At 40.0% G+C, this 19,691-nt stretch overlaps 1 protein-coding gene across 5 annotated transcripts; it reads left to right on the forward strand.

Annotated features, from left to right (window-relative positions):
* Nucleotides 1–318: 318 nt before the first annotated feature.
* Nucleotides 319–19,675, forward strand: LOC308392125 (unconventional myosin-Va-like). Of its 5 annotated transcripts, XM_080875000.1 has the most exons (40): nt 321–497; nt 825–935; nt 1,453–1,624; nt 4,130–4,274; nt 4,377–4,530; nt 5,112–5,255; nt 5,539–5,620; nt 5,738–5,845; nt 6,638–6,744; nt 6,863–7,128; nt 7,218–7,299; nt 7,446–7,586; nt 7,724–7,849; nt 8,325–8,408; nt 8,658–8,783; nt 9,558–9,655; nt 9,772–9,858; nt 9,980–10,088; nt 10,197–10,408; nt 10,500–10,656; nt 11,609–11,848; nt 11,982–12,230; nt 12,768–12,861; nt 12,955–13,097; nt 13,306–13,419; nt 13,709–13,843; nt 13,973–14,029; nt 14,218–14,445; nt 14,804–14,871; nt 14,960–15,034; nt 15,115–15,313; nt 15,474–15,567; nt 15,664–15,807; nt 15,885–16,039; nt 16,120–16,209; nt 16,308–16,458; nt 16,544–16,826; nt 17,760–17,934; nt 18,033–18,113; nt 18,204–19,673. In XM_080875000.1, the coding sequence occupies exons 1-40, from the start codon at nt 471–473 to the stop codon at nt 18,354–18,356; spliced, it is 5,466 nt and encodes a 1,821-aa protein (XP_080731126.1). In that variant the 5' UTR covers nt 321–470; the 3' UTR covers nt 18,357–19,673. The 5 variants fall into 5 exon arrangements, 4 of the variants coding, with proteins under 4 accessions (XP_080731124.1, XP_080731125.1, XP_080731126.1 ...); XM_080874998.1 differs by having other exon boundaries at nt 320–497; nt 15,474–15,807; nt 18,204–19,675; XM_080874999.1 differs by having other exon boundaries at nt 320–497; nt 6,866–7,128; nt 15,474–15,807; nt 18,204–19,675.
* Nucleotides 19,676–19,691: the final 16 nt, after the last annotated feature.

A 19,691-nucleotide genomic window follows, 5' to 3' on the forward strand; every position in this document is an offset into this window, starting at 1 on the left:
AGCAGACTGATATGAAGTAAGTGAAAGGTCACATTATGCACAGCACATCTTACTCGGGCACAGAAAAAAACCGTCTAAATACATTTTCCACTGCCCTGCAAAAACAGTTCGTTAATACAAGAAGATGTGATCTTCTGCGCAGTGCCCCGTGATGCTCCCTGTGGACAAGTAATGATTTCGAAACAGTAATATTTTCCACTATAATTAGTAGTTCCGCGGTTACAGTGTGGCGTTGTCCTCGCGGGCTGAGGCTGGCCGCTGGGAGGCACGCAAGACGCACGAGAGCAAACCGTGCCTGAGCACGCGCATGTGTTGAATCCCACTCTCCGCTAGGCGCTCGGAGTCCCAGAGAGCGGAGGAGGAGAGGAGAAAAGTTAATGGCATTCTACTCTGGGAGTCAGTAAAAATGCTCGGCGCCTCTCTTCGCGGTAGGAAAACGTTTGAGCAGGCTCACTGAGGACGTTAAAGAGATGGCAGCCGCTGAACTTTACTCCAAGGTAGGTTTGAATTTGACTATCAGGTATCCAGCTTCACCCAGCTGAGTTAGTTAACTTTTAACTAACTCAGCTGGGTCAAGTATGGCGTTTTTCTCATAGGAGTGTCTGCTTAAATGAAGAGTTTACTAAATGAAGAGTTTAAGAACTCTTCATTTAGTAAAGGTCTTTAAATCAGACCTTTAGACTATGTCAGCGCTGATGATATGAGTGAATGCTTCATAATTGCTATTCTTCAATTTTCCTGTCACTGATGTTTATGCTGTAGTTTTTTGTACGGTTTCTGTAAGTGAATGGTTGGTTGAATGGCTCTGACCCGTTTCCCCTCAGTATGCCCGTGTATGGCTCCCAGATGCAGCAGAAGTGTGGAAATCAGCAGAGCTTACCAAAGACTACACTCCTGGCGACCAGACGCTCTCTCTGCAGCTGGAGGATGGCACGGTGAGACAATTAAATACCAACTACTGTACATACGGGACACACAAGAGTTTCACATAGAGGCACTGAAATGGACATTGATCTTCTGTCTGAGAGCCATGCGCACATTTCTCTGCAGGAATGCTGGCAACAGAGCCTCATAAATTTCTATGTGCCCTGAAGGATTATTTGAGACAGCTGAGTTGTTTGATGAGCGCACAAAAATCCTTAAAAAACACTTAAAGAAGTCAACAAATTCATTTGCTGCCTTCAAAATAGGTGGAAAATAGGAAAAATTATGTGGTGAAAGAGTTATCCTCAGCTATGCTGCTGCCTGCAGCTATGATGTCGAGTTTGGGCATGCACAGCAGGTATGAAAATGAGGCCAAAGCTTTATCGTGAGTGAACATGAACAGGGGGAGCACAGTGGCTGCTTTTTAGCTTCATCATTAGGCACACCTGGTGATGCCATTCCCTAAAAGTGGAAGCAACTTACTCTCTTCTCTTCTTCGTGTTTTGCTACCTTTTTGTGTCTTTCTAGAAAGTGGAGCACAAAATAGACCCACGTACCAACAACCTGCCACCACTAAGAAACCCAGATATCCTGGTGGGGGAGAATGACCTCACAGCTCTCAGCTATCTCCATGAGCCAGCAGTGCTACACAACCTCAAAGTGCGCTTTATCGACTCCAGGTTGATTTACACATACTGTGGTAATGAGCGACATTTCCTTTGACTCGCACTATCACTGTCACTGTAGACTTTGGAGCTCTGCTCACTGTACACTCTGACATAATCTGCACTACGTTATGCTGATGTATGTGCTGCAGGTCGCTTTTAAAGGAACACAGCACCATATAATACAGGATACTTCAAATAAGTGAATTAAGTGAAAGCTAATGGATACTTGATTTTACCACCTTGTAGCTGGCGGTTGGTTCCCAGTGGACATTCCTGTGCTCCTGTTGCCTACAATAATGTGAAAAACAACGTTTATTTTGACTGTAGGCAGCCTGGGCCACACATTGGCTCTAGAATATTTTGGTATACTGAGAAGTTCATCGTGAACTCTGACTCCAAGATGACCAGATCCTGTGTGTGCAAACAAGCCCAAATCATCACCCCTCCACCACCATGGTTCAAAGTTGATTACAGGTGTTTGTGCTGCTCTGTTTGTTTTTTATATGGTGCTATGGTGGTCATACTTGTGGATGATCAGTTAACTACAGGTCATTTGATTAGCTGAACCTGCTTTTTACCCTGTTAATGCCTATACCATCAGTAAGAGCATATTTAGATTTTTACAGGACTGCATTGAGTTCTGTGAATATTTTGTTTTCTGCATGAGTTTAGGTAAGCCTCTAATATATTTACCACCCTGTCATATAGTTCCAGATCCATAGTTAGTTGGATAAAACCACATTTCTTTTGAAGTATTGCCTCTCAACACCAACAACACCTGTGGATTTTCATATAACAAATTTTCAAACAATCAAGATGGGATCGAAGTGCAATTTTTCAGCTTTAATCAAAGGGGCGTTTTTCAGAGCTAATTGTTAATTGTAAAACTAACAGTCATTTTAACAATAGAGATTGTTTTTGATTTCTGGTTGAAAATCCTGGTGCTTGTTTGTGGATCTTTCTAGATTTGGTTTTGTCTTCAGTATAAAAGCATCCTCTTTTTGGGTTGAGATCAGGTGTCTGACTGGAGACACTGAATTGAAGACATTGACAAGAATATGCCTTACAAAACTCTTGAGGTACTTTTGCCATATGCTTTGGGTCATTATCCATTTACAATATTAAACTCTGTCTGATCAGTTTTGGTGCATTTGGCTGAATCTGAGCAGAGAGTACAGCCCTGCACACTTCACCCTGTTACTGCTATCAGCAGTCACATCATCAGTAAACACTAGTGGCCCAGTTCCACTGGCAGCCATGCATGGCCACACCATAACATTATTTTTAGTTTTTTCCCCCAGCCTAAAGAGTTCCTCTCTTACTTGCACTGACATCTCTCTGAGCCTCATATTTAAAATTACAGTAAAAAGCTATAATATGCAAATTCAACGTTGAATTCACTTCAGATAATATGTCGTCTCAATTTGTCTTGAAACACTGATGGTACAGGCCTCACCTAGCCCTGCTTGAAAATAAAAGTTGATAAAATTTCTAAAACAGTTATTGCCATTTTATTTTTTAACTCCTTGAAATAAAGCTGGAAGCTTATGCTTCAGTCAGATCTTGATTGTTTTAAGTCCCTGGTGGTGGTATACAGAGACAAAATTACAAATATAGCCATTGTGCAACAAATTATGGATGACGAATGTCGTCCCTTTCTAGGGTCTCTGGTTGCCAGAGTCACTGTCTGTGTGTGGATGTGATGAGCAAGGTGTGGCTCTAACTGTGAAACAACATACTCATTGAAAAAAGACGTGCCAGTCAGAAGTCATTGTGAGCATATCCTGGATTATTTTCTCCCAGACTCTTTCACAAGTCTTTTTTCGTCCATAATGGTATGACGAGGCTGAAAACAAAAGGCAACAGAGCTTTTGTAACTGTGGCCCCCAGACTGTGGAACTCTCTCCCTTTGAGCTTGAGATCTGTGGACTCAGTGGTCTCTTCTAAAATCTCATCTTTTTAAACTTGCTTTTGGTTGATTTTTTTTGTTTTGTTTTTATGTTTTAGCTTCTCTGTGAAGCACTTTGTGATTTTTATCTTGAAAGGTGCTATATAAATAAAATTTTACTTACTTTACTTACCCTCTGGTGGCTGTCAGAAACAATGCAAGTTTAAGTAATACATACACATATGTGTATATACACATACTATATATATGTACAGACTTCTTTCTAGTGGAGGGCTTATCATCATTTGTCGTACCCAAGCTGTCCCCCCCCCCCCCCCCCCAAAAAAAAACAAACTATTTTATCAGCTTTATCGGATTAAGAGACGGATGTTCATTCATGTTTGTTAATTTCTGTCATATTTATGTATTTCTGGATACAAAGAAAGTGAAATTGTTTTGGTTCCACTGTAAATGCTTTTGATATATTTTCATTTACCAAATTTGAGTAATATGTTTAACAATCTGATAACCAGTCTGCTTTTGCAGCTTGTTTGCCGTGGTAGAGTTTAAATACATGGGAAGAAGTAGTTTTAGACAATTCATGATGTTGTAATTTAGAGTGAACATTTTTCTTGTGGTTGATTATTAGGAATTGTCCTGGTTGCCATCAATCCGTATGAGAGACTGCCCATCTATGACGCTGCCATCATTAATGCCTACAGCGGACAAAACATGGGGGATATGGATCCCCACATCTTTGCAGTTGCAGAGGAGGCATACAAACAGATGGCCAGGTGTTGACATTTCAAAGTACATATCATGTTAAACTTTAAAGCAAGTAAATTCTTTTGTATTTCCTCTTACTAATGTTCAGTCTGTATGACACTTTCATCCAGGGATGAAAGAAATCAGTCCATTATAGTAAGTGGTGAGTCTGGGGCTGGCAAAACCGTCTCTGCCAAGTATGCAATGCGTTACTTTGCAACAGTCAGCTCCTCTGGAGAGGCCAATGTGGAGGAGCGAGTTCTTGCATCCAGTCCCATCATGGAGGTAAAGGACTTAGGACAAAAATAGAAGATATTAAAAGTTACTGAACATCTGTACGTATATTGATGTTATTTATGTTATACACTAAATTTGTACATGTGTCATTGTTTTCAGTTTTGTGTCCAATTTTGTTGTTGTTTTTAAAAACTTATTTACCCTTTCATTTCATTTAATTGCAACTGTAGTGTAAATCATGATGCAACTTTCTCTGCCTGTGGTCTATATGTCTCTGCAACAATTAATTTAGAAATACCCTTTCACTGTTGGGATCAACACTCCTGTCACAGTAGAAATAACACAGCGTTGCGTGGGTTGAATCTGATCTACCCTGATGCCTACGTGGCTTTTGATTATGCCACTAAGCACTAACAGATTGTTTGAGCATGACAACTGCAGCAAGACAAATAAATTAAAAATAGATTAGGATCCAGAACAGCAGACTGGGACCTTTACAGAAAACCCTGCAACTATCACTTCTGAGTGCCAAACACATGCCTGATCATCTACATCAGAATTCCCTGTCCATGGTCAGAGCTTCATCTTATTTTAACTTGTTGAACTGAAACTTTTTATATTTTATGTAGGCCCTTGGAAATGCCAAGACAACAAGGAACGACAACAGCAGCCGCTTTGGAAAATACATTGAGATTGGGTTTGACACAAAGTATTGCATAACTGGGGCTAACATGAGAACCTACTTACTGGAAAAGTCTCGAGTTGTGTTTCAGGTAAATTTCATTTCTTTGGATTTTACTTGAATATTTAATATTTTTATATGAAGCATTTCTCCTCCAAAGTGAGCTATTTTAAAGCACTGTAATGTTTGTGTAACAGTGTTTAATGCGCAGTGTAGTAACAATGAACCATAAACAACCCACTGTTTGATTTGTCTGGGAGAACACCAGCTATTTTTAAGGCAACATTTAGTTTGAATTTCTGCCTAATTTTACTAAGTTTTCTTTGTGGTACATTTTTGTGGTAACTATGTTACATCTGTATTCACAACTTTAGGCCCACAGTGAAAGGAACTACCATATATTCTACCAGCTATGTGCCTCTTCACATTTACCAGAGTTCAAAGCCTTCAGGTTAGGTGTGCAATTCTCTAAAATATAAATTTCCTTTAGGCATTTAAAAAAATAAAAATAAAACATTTTGCAATTACAGTTGTCTGTATTAATACAGTATTTTCTTTCACTAATGAGGTAAGGTTGCGCAGATGACTTCCACTGCACTAACCAGGGTCAGAGCCCAGTCATAGATGGAGTGGATGATGCCAAAGAGATGTGCAATACCCGTAGGTCTTTCTCACTGTTAGGTGAGTGTTTGCTGTGTTTTAGTAAGGTTTACATGTGCATGTAGAGCAGATCGTTTGATGATTGTGTTATAGAGTTTTGTTTGACACATAAGCCCAAAGTGGGAAGGATGCAACATTTAATTCACATTATTTTCATTTTCAAAACTTTCAGTGACTCGTGAGATCCAACGAGTCTGGCCATTTTCTTGCTGAAAGAACAATTCCCTTTGGGGGAAAAATGTTTCTTTGTAAAGATGATAATTTAGAATAACTTCGTATTGAGTTGGAGTTACTTTTGCTTTAAGGCAGTGGCATCAAACATGTTGCCCAGGGCCTAGAACTGGCAGGCCAGTAGGTCTAATTCAGCCTCTGGATAACATGATATCTTCAATTTTGATGGAGTGATCTGAACACTGTGAAAGAATGATATTAAATTGTGCAGAAAGTATTTTTGGATGGCCACAAGTTGTTTGCTTCATACACAGTAAAATAGTTACACAAACTGTACTCTCTGTGCTTTGCAGGTCCAGTGTGAATAATGTGAAACATTACAGAAATTAACTTCATGTGGTTCCTTAAATGCAAACATTGTAGAACATGCATGCACTTCTTCACATTAAGTAAACATGTTTTCTGTCCAGCCCAGTTGAGATTAAATTGGGCTATATGCTGGCAATTAACTAAAGCCCCCCTCTTATAGAAACATGGGATCCCCTCACTATAGGGGTCAAGGGTTCATTTGTCATTCATCTGTACAGTCTTGGTTTTGGACTCAGTGACATTAAAAATCCTCATTTATTGTCTTGATTGTAGGAATTGGGGAAAGTGATCAAATGGAAATTTACCAAATTCTGTCAGCTATTCTTCATCTTAGCAATGTGGAGGTAAAAGACCAGTCAGCAGACAGATGCAGCATAAAGGTAAACATTATTTTTCACAGGACACAACATACAATTTTTAAAAAATATATAATTGTATGAATGTTGCTTTGAGGATGTGTAGGTCTTTATCAGATCAATGTTATTCATGTATTTCCAGCAGGATGATGTCCACCTGATGGTTTTCTGTGACCTGATGGGAGTGCCTTGCGAAGAAATGGCCCACTGGTTATGCCACAGGAAGCTCAAGACAACCACGGAAACCTTTGTTAAGCCTGTTCCCAAAATTAATGCGATCTATGGCCGAGATGCCCTAGCCAAACACATTTATGCCAGACTCTTCAGCTGGATTGTGGACAGTATCAACAGTGCCTTAAAATCCACAGTGAAGCAGCACTCATTCATTGGTGTGCTCGACATTTACGGGTCTGTTTTTGAACACTAGCTTTCTCTGTTTATACTCTGCAGTTCACCAGATATGTTTGTTTTTAATTTAACTTTGTATTTTTCCTCAGGTTTGAAACTTTTGACATCAACAGCTTCGAACAGTTCTGCATCAACTATGCCAATGAAAAGCTTCAACAACAGTTCAACCTGGTATGTGTCTTTTTCTCTTCAAATTGTTTTTACATATTTATTTATTTTGAACAATAATGACAGATCTTATTATCTTATAATGTTTTGTTTTTTTTTGTCAAAACATACAGTACCTGTAAATCATTTTTAGCTCCCATTCTTTCCAGCATGTCTTCAAACTGGAACAAGAGGAGTACATGAAAGAGGAAATCCCTTGGACACTGATTGACTTCTATGACAATCAGCCTTGTATTAATCTCATCGAAGCCAAACTGGGCGTCCTGGACCTTCTGGATGAGGAGTGTAAGGTAAAATGCTGTTTTTGTTTATTTTCTTCCCACCAGAAGTGTGTCCAGCTGCTTTTCAGACTCTCCGCCACACTGTGCTTGGAGGTTATGAGTAATGCCGTGACTAACTGATGTGTCAGCTCTTCCTCTTTCCACAGATGCCCAAAGGATCTGATGAAACATGGGCACAGAAGCTGTACAACACCCTCCTGAAGCAGAATGCTCACTTTGAAAAACCAAGGTTGTCAAATAGAGCTTTCATCATCCACCACTTTGCTGACAAGGTGAAAAGGAATTGTATGGCTTACGCTAATGTGCCCTTGCTTCAGCTTGAAGGGTTCAGGATCTCTTTCTGTTGTGTGTTCGTGGGTTTTCTCCAGGTGTCTCAAATGAACTTTAACTGAATTGCTTGTGTGTGCAAATGTGTGTACTTGTGACTTCATTGGTTACTGACTACTCTGTGGTATAAACCCATGCTTTTTCCCAGTGTGTGCTGGGATTAGCTCCAGCTCTCCATATCCTGAACAGAACAAGCAGTGTGGAAACAGACGGATGTGTGACTCATTTACTAAGCAAAACTAAAAACAGTGAAGTTGTACCTGTCTGCAAAGTCAAAATCCATACCTTTCCCACAAATGTTTGATTCATATGATTCTGTTTATTGAAGCCATACCACTCAGTCTGCTTCAGGCTTTGGGTGAATATGATCTTTGCTCTTTTAGTGAGAGAACACAGTCTGACCTGGTCCTTTGTGCCTAGGTGGAGTATCAGTGTGTGGGCTTCCTGGAGAAAAATAAGGACACAGTCAATGAAGAACAGATTAATGTGCTGAAAAAGAGCAAGGTGAATTTATAAACTTTCTGTTGTTTATTATATTCTCACTTCTGCTAATATTCAGGGGGTGTTTTTGTTTTTTTGTGTAAAAGTATTCAGAAGGTTTAAATTTCAGCATCACTTAGCCAAGATCAAATGTCGTATGTTTGTGGGCACACACCCTTGAATTGTTCAGGCATAACTATTGAAGGAAGTACACACTTGTCCGCATTGAAAATGCTGCCATCTGCTGTTCACTGATTACTTCTGTTGTTTCAGTTTGATCTGCTGCTGAAGCTATTTGAGGATGATGAGAAGGCAGCAAATTCTTCTAACAAACTTACAAGCAGCATTGGAAGGGCTGGATCAGCTAAGAAGGATACTAAGAAGACTGTTGGACTGCAGGTGAGAAAATGACTCACAGGTAACTCTTTGACTGTTCCCCCCCCCCTTTTTTTTTTCAGTCTATATTTTGGTAGAACATTAACGAGCAAACAGGAAATTAGGGTTAAAGTGAGGGAGGCATGAAGAATATGGTCTGGGGTGGAACCCAGGCTTCTCTGGCCTTCTCAGCATAAAGGTTGGATGTACAGCCAGTTGAGTGGCAACTACCCCAAGGAACTTTGACATTTCCACTCATACAACTCTCATACTATAGACGGCCATGACATTGGACAGAATTGCAGGGTTTTAGCTGGTCTTTCTTGTAACTGTGTGCTAATGAATTCTGTAAAGTTATACAGTGTCTCATTATGTAAGCATAACCATTGTAAAGATGAATTTATCACAGTGTTAGTTAAACCTGTAATAACCAGCTTGTGCAGAACAGACAGAGAAGCCGATATGCTTTGATTTAACTGTTGATTTGTACTCCATGTTCACTAAAGTCCTCATATTTAAGGTTTATTTTGCCCTTCTTTATAACTGTTAAATTATAAAGAAGCGTTGTGAATGTGATGTTTGATAGTTCTGAAGTCCCTGTTCTCAAAGCCTGGAGAGCATGCATGATTGTGGACATTGTATCAGCTGTTCAGGTTCAAGTCGGTTTAGGATCCTTGTAGAGAAACTGCATGATGGGGGAGAATTAAAACTAATGTGGAAATTTATAGTAACTGACCATGTTAATTATTGTATTTTTCTATTCTCTTAGGAAGAATTCATTCTTGTCTTTTTATTCAGTTTCGACAGTCCCTGCATTTGCTGATGGAAACACTGAATGCTACAACTCCTCACTACGTGCGCTGCATCAAACCAAATGACCATAAAGCTCCGTTCACGTGAGGCAGATTTTGTTTTTTGTTGTTGTTTTTTTTTGTTTCCCACTTTTTCTTCATACAGCTATGTTCGACAAGAACAGATTAAAGGTTGTGCGCTTATGTTATTTTAAATAAAGATTGGACCCTGTGAGGGCTGTACAACAGCTTCGAGCATGTGGCATCCTCGAAACTATCCGGATCTCAGCAGCAGGCTTCCCATCAAGGTAGCATATCAGAAAGCACTTCTGATACAGAGCAAACAGCCACGAGAAGCTGTTAAAAAAATGTTTGCAATAGATAATCCTATATAAATTATAGATATAATTTATGATCTGATTATTGCAGGTGGACCTATCAGGAATTTTTTAGCCGCTATCGGGTTCTCATGAAGCAAAAGGACTTGCTTCCTGATAGAAAACAGGCCTGCAAAAATCTCCTGGAAAAACTTATAAAGGTATGGGTGTGTTTTATAAAATCAGCTTTCACAGGCTCACTTTAATGTGATGTAATACATATTAGACTGTGTGTTTGTTTTTTTTGTTTTTTTTAAATTTTGTTTTAGGACCAGGGGAAATACCAGTTTGGCAAAAACAAGATCTTCTTCAGAGCTGGCCAGGTGGCTTTCTTGGAGAAGCTGCGCTCGGACAAATTGCGTATGGCTTGTGTCTCCATCCAGAAGACTATTCGCTGCTGGCTGGCACGCAAAAAGTACCTGAGGATGAGGGAGTCTGCCATTACTATTCAGAAACATGTACGGGGTCACCAGGCACGCTGGTAAGTGAGGATGCCAAACAAGAGCAGAAGTTTGATTTTAGAAACTTTATGGATATTTTAGATGTATTTCTGAAATGCTTTTTTCTGTCAGTTATGCCAAGTTTCTGCTGCAAACCAGAGCAGCTATTATCATTCAGCGCAATGTGCGAATGTGGTCGAAAAGGAAACTCTACCAGCAGCAGCGTTCTGCAGCTATCACTGTTCAGTGCTTCTGGAGGGCTCACATGGCTAGAAAGCAGTACCATAAGGTAACATCATGTTGATCTTTAGACGTTTACTATATCCTACCTATTTTTTTCTTCTGTATTCATTGAGAGATTTGAATGCTAATCAATAAACAAAAAAATAAACAATATAAGTTGACCATATACCGACAAACTAAATATGGGAAAAAGAGCATCTTTGCCTAATAATGTGGGATATGTTACAAATGAGACGTATTTAGCATCTGAATACATTATATTTAAAGGCAGTCTTCCCAACCCCTTCACTAAGTCAATGCAGTGAGCATAAAAATAAGCTAAAGTTTAATTCTTATGCATTATGTCTTTTTATTCTTATGTATTCTTCTGTTTTTTTCCTGGGTAAGATTTAAAATGATTATTTTAATAGCTGTTTTTGCTGGTAATCATCACTGTAGCCATCAAGTGGTATATGTTTTGAGCTTTAAGTTTCTTGTGAGAACACAGACAGTTATTAGAAGTTTCCTGATTTTAGTTGTAGCTGAACTTCCTTTTAATTGTGGTATTTTTCATTGAATTCAGTGCGGCTTGTGACCTTGTGATGATGAGCTGTTTTCCGCCTTGGGTTTTAGCCCCCGGAAACCCAAGCCTGCCCTCACTTCCATTCAGTGAAAGCCAGATTATTTTTTTTAATGCTTCTGCCTTACAGCAGTGACTTTTGAAAACCTCTCATTACGAGAAAGAAAAACACAGTGCAGACCCACATAAAGAAGGATGTCTGCTCGCTCTATTTCTATATGATTCTCAAGTTAAAATCTGTAATTAATGATGTTTGAAACTGAAATGGTCTGGGATTATTCGTGTAAGACAGAGATGCACTTCTAACAGACTTAATTTTTTTAAATATATGATAAGCACTATGTACAAGTAACTGTATTTTTTTTTTAAGTGAAAGTCTTTTACTTCACTTTTAAATATGACGTTATGGACTTGCTTTTGCCCTTCTTTGTTTTCACAGTTGATGTATGAGAAAAAGGCAATAGTCATTCAGAAGTGGGTGAAAGGCTGGCTGGCCAGACAGCATTACAAGCGCATCCTGGCAGCCATTATCCTGCTGCAGAGTTGTGTGCGTCGCATGAGGGCAAAGAGGGAACTAAAGAAGCTGAAAGTAGAAGCACGCTCTGTGGAGCACTTCAAGAAGCTCAATATTGGCATGGAGAACAAGATTTTGCAGTTGCAGCACAAGATAAATGAGCAGGTGGGTATTGTGTGAGTATGGAGGTCTAGATTTGTACGAGGTACGTATTTGATTACTCTGTCACAAGAAAAAAAGTTCATTGGGAGTTGTCATATCACATGAACAGCATGTGTTTGTACCCCCCCTCCCGCAGCAAAAGGAAAACAGAGAACTCAGTGAGAAGCTGAGTGTTACGGAGAAAGCTCAGACTATGGATATAGAGAGACAGAGCAGTGAGATAGAAAACCTGCGTAGATCAGAGCAAGAGACCAGAGCTAAAGCAGAGAGGCTACCCTCACTGCTGGAGCAGCTCTCCTTCCTCCAGCACGAACTGGAAAACACCCGCAGAGAGAAGGAAGACCTGGAAGAGCAGACAAAGGTCTACAAGGAGCAGACAGAGCAGGTAAGCCGTTATTCCAGTCTTCGAGATTTGCCTCAAACCTTGACCTGACTTCCTTTCATACCTGTTAATTATAAGAAAAGGTGACATCGTAGATTAATGACACAATGTCACATGCAATTGAGATAATATTGTATTCCATAACACCTCAGACTATAGAGAATAACAAGTTGCCTTACTGTAAATGTTGAATAAAGAGTGGGGCAGGGATAGCTCAGTAGGTAAAGTGGTCGCCCCATGATCGGAAGGTCGGCGGTTCGAATCCACTTAACGGCTACCCTGAGGTACCCCTGAGCAAGGTACCGTCCCTACACACTGCTCCCCGGGCGCCTGCTTAGTGGGCTGCCCACTGCTTCACTGAGTGAATGGGTCAAATGCAGAGAAAAACAAGTAATTTCCCCATGGGGATCAATAAAGTATCCATTATTATTATTTTGTTATATGACATATATTTGGTGGCAAGAGGACCTTAAAAATGTGTCATTTTCCAAAGAATGAACAGAAATAATATCTGATGATTATGTCCACTCTCACAATCAGGTGGTAGATGAACTTAACACGAAGAACAACTTGTTGAAAAATGACGTAGATGAACTGAACAAGCAAATCGTTGAACAAGCGCAACAGCTGACAGGTACTAAACGGTTACCGTCAGGCCTTTACTAGTCATCAATAATTCCTGACATTTAGAAAAAAAATATGCATAAAGAAAACTGTTTTGACCCAGAGATTCAAACCAACGCTGAGAACACCAAACAGCTGGAGCAGGACTTGACTGAGGAACGTTCTCGATACCAAAGTCTGCTGAGCGAACACCTGCATCTGGAGGAGCGGCACAGAGACCTGAAGGAACAGATGGATCTCAACACTGTGAGGAACTATACTTAGTATTCAAACACACATTAGGAATTTCAAGCATAACTTACAAACCATGACCAGTTTTTACATGGTCACAATGACTTACAGAGCATACCAAAACCAGCTATAAGTACTAGACAAAGACTAAGTGCTGCAAACATAGGAATGCTTGTCATGTTTATTCCCTGTATGACATGTTGTCTTTTTCATTTTCACCTAGACTTCAAGCAAATCTAGTCTGAAGAGGACAGACTCCAACTACAGCAGTAACTCATCTGAGTTTAGTCAGAGCTTAGGCTCTACTGAGGGTGAAGACAGCTCTGTACAAACAGAGGTATGAAATACTCGCCTGTCTGTCAGCTTTGAGGTGGCTGTGAAGCATTTTGTGGGATGTACTACGAGGAATTTTACAGGTAACACGTTTTTATGAGGCACTTCAGAAGACGGTTCTGGGTAGAGTTCGCATGTTATCTATGTGGGTTTCCTCTAGGCACTGGATGCTCCTTCCTCAGATCATCTGTGGGAAGATTTCTTTCTGGCATTGTCTGTGTTATAATCCTATTAGTGCAGCATTCTTAGTTAGATTCTAAAGAGATCAACCAGGGCTTGCTGTGTTTTGTTAGGATGAGACCCAGACTGCAGTGGACCTGCCAGTCCTCTTGAAGCTTCAGAGGAGAGTGAAAGAGCTGGAGCAGGAGAAACAGTCACTATGGCAGCAGCTGGATAAACGAGAGGAAGACCAGCAAGAAAAAGCAAAAGTATGAATGCAATTTTTCTCTCTCCAAAAATGTAAAATTGCAAAATATACATAGCTGCTTTTTTTTTCTTAAAGGGTTTTGGTGATTTTATTTATTATTATTATTTATTGATATTTTTCTAAATAAAAGGTGGTCGAGGAACAGAGAACAAGTGGAAGAGCAGAACTGGACTTGGAAACATTGAAGGTGTGATGCTCTGTGGTTCAGTTTCAGCATACCAGAAATAAAGTGCCCACAAATAGTTTTAACATATTACCACAGTCTATAATAACCTTTCTTTGTACTGAAATACTGAAAGATGATTATAAACAAAATATATTTATTGATTCTTTTTGGTTTTTTTGTCTTTCTTGTTTCTAAATGTCTCGATGCAGCGACAAGAACTGGAGTCTGAGAACAAGAAATTGAAGCAGGATCTAAATGAGCTGCGAAAGTCTCTGACTAATGAGAACAGTGATTTAGTGCCCCCTGCCCCTGGTTCTCTGCCCTACAAAGTCCTGCTGGAGCAACTCAATTCTTCCACAGAGGAGCTGGAGATGAGGAAAGAGGAGGTGCTGCTCCTGCGGTCGCATTTGGTGCGCCAAGAGGCTCTTAAACACAAGGTGAAAAATTGAATGATACTCTTGTTATTCCCATTAAAAGAAATGGAAATACATTCATTTAAAAACACTGTATTTTCATTAAAATGTATAATGTGGGGATAGGTTAATTGGATAATCCAAATTGTCACTAGGTGTGAATGTGAGTGCGAATGGTTGTCTGTCCCTGTGTGTTGGCCCTGCGACAGACTGGCGAACTGTCCAGGGTGTACCCTGCCTCTCGCCCTATGACAGCTGGGATAGGCTCCAGCGCCCCCCGCGACCCTGAAAAGGATAAGCGGAAGCGAATGGATGGATGGATGGATGGATGGATGTATAATGAACAGTAATTAGAGGGATATAATATTGATCTGACCTGCAGGACTCTGCACTGGGAGAAGGTGTGAAATTGGATCTCAGTGAAATCCCCTCATATCAAGATGTTCACAAGTAAGACCTCCTGGTTTCTGCTGAAATATTAATGTTCCTGAAAAATTTGAATGCAATGAATTCATGTTGTGATGCTCCAATTGCTCAGATCCACTGACATCCACACACTGAATGAAGATGGAGAGCTGTGGCTGGCTTATGAAGGCTTGAAAGAGACAAATAGGTAATGAAGTAATAATAGTCAGGACTTATTAAAGCAAGTTCATGTTCAAGGCCATTGAAAGCTGTCCCTCCATCCTGCAGGCTTCTGGAGTACCAGATGCACGAGCAGGAACGGGTTCACAATGAGAGGTACATGAAGCTGGTAGAGGAGATGAACAAGCTGAAGGATGAAAAGGAGCAGCAGCAGCAGATGTTGGCTCAGAGCCTCCTTTTGCCTGAAGATGCCCGAATTGAAGCAAGCTTGAAGCTTGAGATTACACGGCTGACCAGAGAGAACCTGGTGGGTTTATCCAACATCTATCACTCTGCCTTAAAGTAAAGTGGTAGTAATAATAATATTAGTAATACTTTTAGTTTCACAGTTTCAGTAACAAACACCTCTCTGCCATGTATTAGCCTTAAAATAATAATGTAATCATTTAATTTTTATGTAATTTTAGGAACTTCTGGAACAGCAAGAGAAACAAGACAAAACCATTAGAAAGCTGAAAAAACAACTTAAGCTTTACATGAAAAAGGTTGAAGATTTTGAAGGTAACCACAAAGAACTGAGTTTGTACATAGTTACACTTATTTTTAAGAGCATGTTAGCAATAATCCTGTCATTGCTCATGTTATTGCTGTGTTTAGTGAGCACTGAGCAAGAGACCAGACGCTCAGTGGTGAGTCCTCCTGGCAGAGCAGTGAACATCACCCGCAAGGAGAAGGAGTACCAGGGCATGTTGGAGTACAAGCAGGGTGACGAGAGCCGGTTGCTTAAGAATCTGGTCATAGGTGGGACAAACATATGTTCAAGGAAATAATAAAATGTGGTTGATGTTTTTTGTAATGAAATGGTTCAATCTGCTAAGATCTGAAGCCTCGCGGCGTTGCTGTCAGCTTCACTCCAGGCCTTCCTGCCTACATCATCTTCATGTGCGTACGATATGCAGACATTGTGAATGACGATCAGAGAGTTAGCACTCTGCTAAATTCAACCATCAGCAGCATCAAAGGGGTCATCAAGGTGCAGCATATAACTTAAATCTGCATTATTAAAGTAAGTGACGCTTTTAGTTTGATTTAATTTTTATAATCTTTCTGCAGAGGAGAGGAAATGACTTTGAAGTGGTGTCTTTCTGGCTGGCTAACACCTGCCGGTTAATGCACTGTCTGAAGCAGTACAGTGGTGATGAGGTAAGCTTGAAAGTTTGCCAGTATACCAGTGTTATTTATGTAGCTGTACATAGAACTTAATTAATCCTACATATCTGTACGACTTTTGTGGACTTCAGGTGTTTATGGTGCACAACACGGCTAAGCAGAATGAGCACTGCTTGACCAATTTTGAACTATCAGAGTACCAGCAGGTCTTTGGCGATCTGGCCATTCAGATTTACCGTCAACTCATCAAATGTATGGAGGACATCCTGCAGCACCTCATAGGTGAGGAGACGTAATCTAATGATACTTAACAAGTAACAACATATGTTATTAAGTCTGTCATCTACAATTTGTGTCTTATGTGTAGTTTCGAGCATGCTGGAGAACGAGACAATCCAGGGTGTTTTAGGGTCCAAACCAACAGGCCTGAGGAAGAGGAGCACCAGTTTCTCAGAAGAGGGGGCTGTTACAATGGAGGTCCTCCTGCAGCGTCTTGGCCTCTTCCACACCACCATGAGTCAGCATGGGATGGACTCAGACCTCATTAAACAGGTGGTCAAGCAGCAGTTTTACATCATCTGTGCGGTCACACTCAACCACCTGCTGCTGCGGAAGGACATGTGCTCCTGGGGTAAAGGCCTGCAGATCAGGTACAGCCAAACACACACTGGGCATGAAAAACAAAAAGAGATGGTAAAGAGAGCGAAGATAAAAAATAAAAAATAAAAATGATAGTCTATTATTTATATCAGGCAAGATTTCTGCTTTATCATCAATCAGCATTCAAAAGTCAAGACATAAAATAAACGGCTGCTTGTCGTATTTGAATTACAGGTATGAATTTCAAACACAAGACCTCAGTCCCATCTTACTGAGTTATGTTACATTAGCCTTATATGTTTAGACCTTGATTTTAATCTGAAGTTTCCCCCTTTTGACACAGACTGATCACGTACTGCATATAATTTACCTGGCTGTCCAGGTAAAGAAGATGCTATTATTTTATAGCTGCATCATTACATGAAATATAAATATTCCAGATATAATACAAAGGAGGTTTTTAAACACATTTCACCACTTCTTAAGCAAACACATTTGGAAAAAAGTTCATATGGTTTAACAAGTTCAAATGCACAATGGTAACTCAGGAGAGATGGTTAAGATGGGGTCTGAGGGGAGCCAGGTTCACCCAAACTAATGTCAAGGTCACTGATGGCACACTGAATGAGATCTAGCTGGGAGAACGACGGGAGAGAAATCTAGGGGCTTTATTTCAAAGAGCAAAATGTAAGGTAATACCATTTGAGACAACTTTTTGATTTGAGTTGGGCATTCACCAGAGAGAAAACATGAAGAGGGCATCAACTGATCCTAACATAAGACTATATTAATTGACCTTTACCCTTGAATATGAGGTTAACAAATAGCACTGCCAAAACCATAAAGGTGGCAGAGTTTTCAGGTAATATAATACATATCTGTTTTTTTATATTTGTTTTCATTTCTGTGGTTGGATAGAAGAATGATGGAAGAACTTACCTGGGCAGTATGGAGCTTAATCTGTATTGTTTCTCTGGGTTCAGGTACAATGTATGGCAGCTGGAGGAGTGGCTGGCTGAGAGAGAGCTGACAGACTGTGGTGCAAAAGAAACTCTGGAGCCTCTCATACAGGCTGCACAGCTTCTACAGATCAAGAAAAAGACTGAAGCAGATGCCCAAGCCATCTGCAACATGTGCACTGGCCTCACCACAGCGCAGGTTGACCATCAGTTAAGACTCAGCTTTGTTAATCTGTAGACAGTTTATCCTGCTTGTGCTCTGATTGCCTTTTGTTTTTTGTTGTTTATTGTTGACAGATTGTCAAAGTATTGACCTTGTACACACCGGTGATTGAGTTTGAAGAGAGAGTGTCACCTTCATTCATCACAACGATTAAAGTGAGTAAAGCCTCTTTTACTATTATCTTAATGTTTAATATGTTTGTAACTTTTCTTTATCTGGCTTTGTTTGTTTGCTTTGCATTTTAGAACCTTTTGAAAGACAGAGCTGAGTCATCCACTTTGATGATGGATGCCAAGAAAATCTTCACCGTCACCCTCCCGTTCACACCTTCCTCTGTTGCTCTGGACACCGTCCAGATCCCGAGTAGCCTCAATCTGGGCTTCCTTACTCGCATCTAGACCTGTAACTTCTGATACTTGCATATAAAAATATCTTCACAGTTGGCTTTTATTGGACTCCAGAAACCAAGGAGAGGCCGTGTACATGTTATCTGTTTGCTTTTAGTATGAAGCATAAATGCTCTTGGAACAGTGAATATAAAATATAGGTCTCTTAATGGTTGCAAATCTTGTGTTGCTGACTGTATTGTAAACACACTGGTTCATTCTTGCGTTCATGGGTCGGAAGTTTCACAAATTCACTTGCTTATATGGTATTTATGATTACATGAATTCACAAAAGTGGAGTTCATATTTTTTAATTTAGTAAGAAATTTGGGAGCACTCCAGTATTTCTTTATATTTTTATAACTGCTGATGTAATGTTATTCTATTTATGCACATCATGGCAAGGGGAAGGAAGAGAGACTTCAAGTACATATATGTATATGTATTTAACTGATGTTGTCGGTCACATTAAAGGCTGGCTGATCAGTAACATGATGATGTTAAAATGCTGCACAGTGTTTAACTACCTTGTGAGGTATGTCAAGCTTGGTGTTCTGTTGAATTTTCAGAACAATCAAGAGTATTTTAGTTATGGTCAATATTTCTCTTGACACTGTAATGCATCCACTTCTCTTTGTAATAAGGTATACAGCTGTGTCTAACTGTAGACATCCTCCATTAAAGAAACTGGGAGTAAAATTTAATTAAATGTGCTGGCCCAACATTGCCTTTGTAGCTGCACATTGCTGTGCAGCTAAATAGCATGCTATCTCCTGTTCACAAGTGCTGTGAATTTGCAAAAGTTTAACAGATGAAATGACCTAAAAATTTATGAATGATTAACCTGCTGCCCACTGGGGATGTGTTAATGTGCTTCCTTGCCTTTCTGGTTCAGTCTTTTGTGAGTCTTGGGTCGGATTGACTTAAATGTGATGAGTTGGTTTTTAAAGAAGTTAAGTGTTTGTGTGCTTACATCTGCTCATATATGGTGAGGTGGCCGACGTCAGCATCCTGTTTCTTTAGGAGTGAGAATCCTTGTTCAAAAACGAGCACACCCACTCTGGCAAGCCGCTGTCACAAGACGGGAGGGCGGAGTCATCCAAAGTCCGGAGCAGGTGAGCGACAAGGCACCGAGAAAATGAGGAGACAAACCCGGAAGATGACTGATCGTTTTTTCAGAATGAATGCAAAAGCTTTTTCAACCGCTGCAGTCCCCGGCCTTCACGTGTGATCAGTTAAAGCTATGACTACATGAGACTTTTCAGATGGTTTATTGATAATTTACTTCTAAGTAGTGACAAAAACTGTGTTGACAATAACTGAGATCTCTTAGAATTAAATGTCAAT

This window comes from Rhamphochromis sp. 'chilingali' (assembly GCF_963969265.1).
Source record: "Rhamphochromis sp. 'chilingali' genome assembly, chromosome: 2".
NCBI lineage: Eukaryota > Metazoa > Chordata > Actinopteri > Cichliformes > Cichlidae > Rhamphochromis > Rhamphochromis sp. 'chilingali'.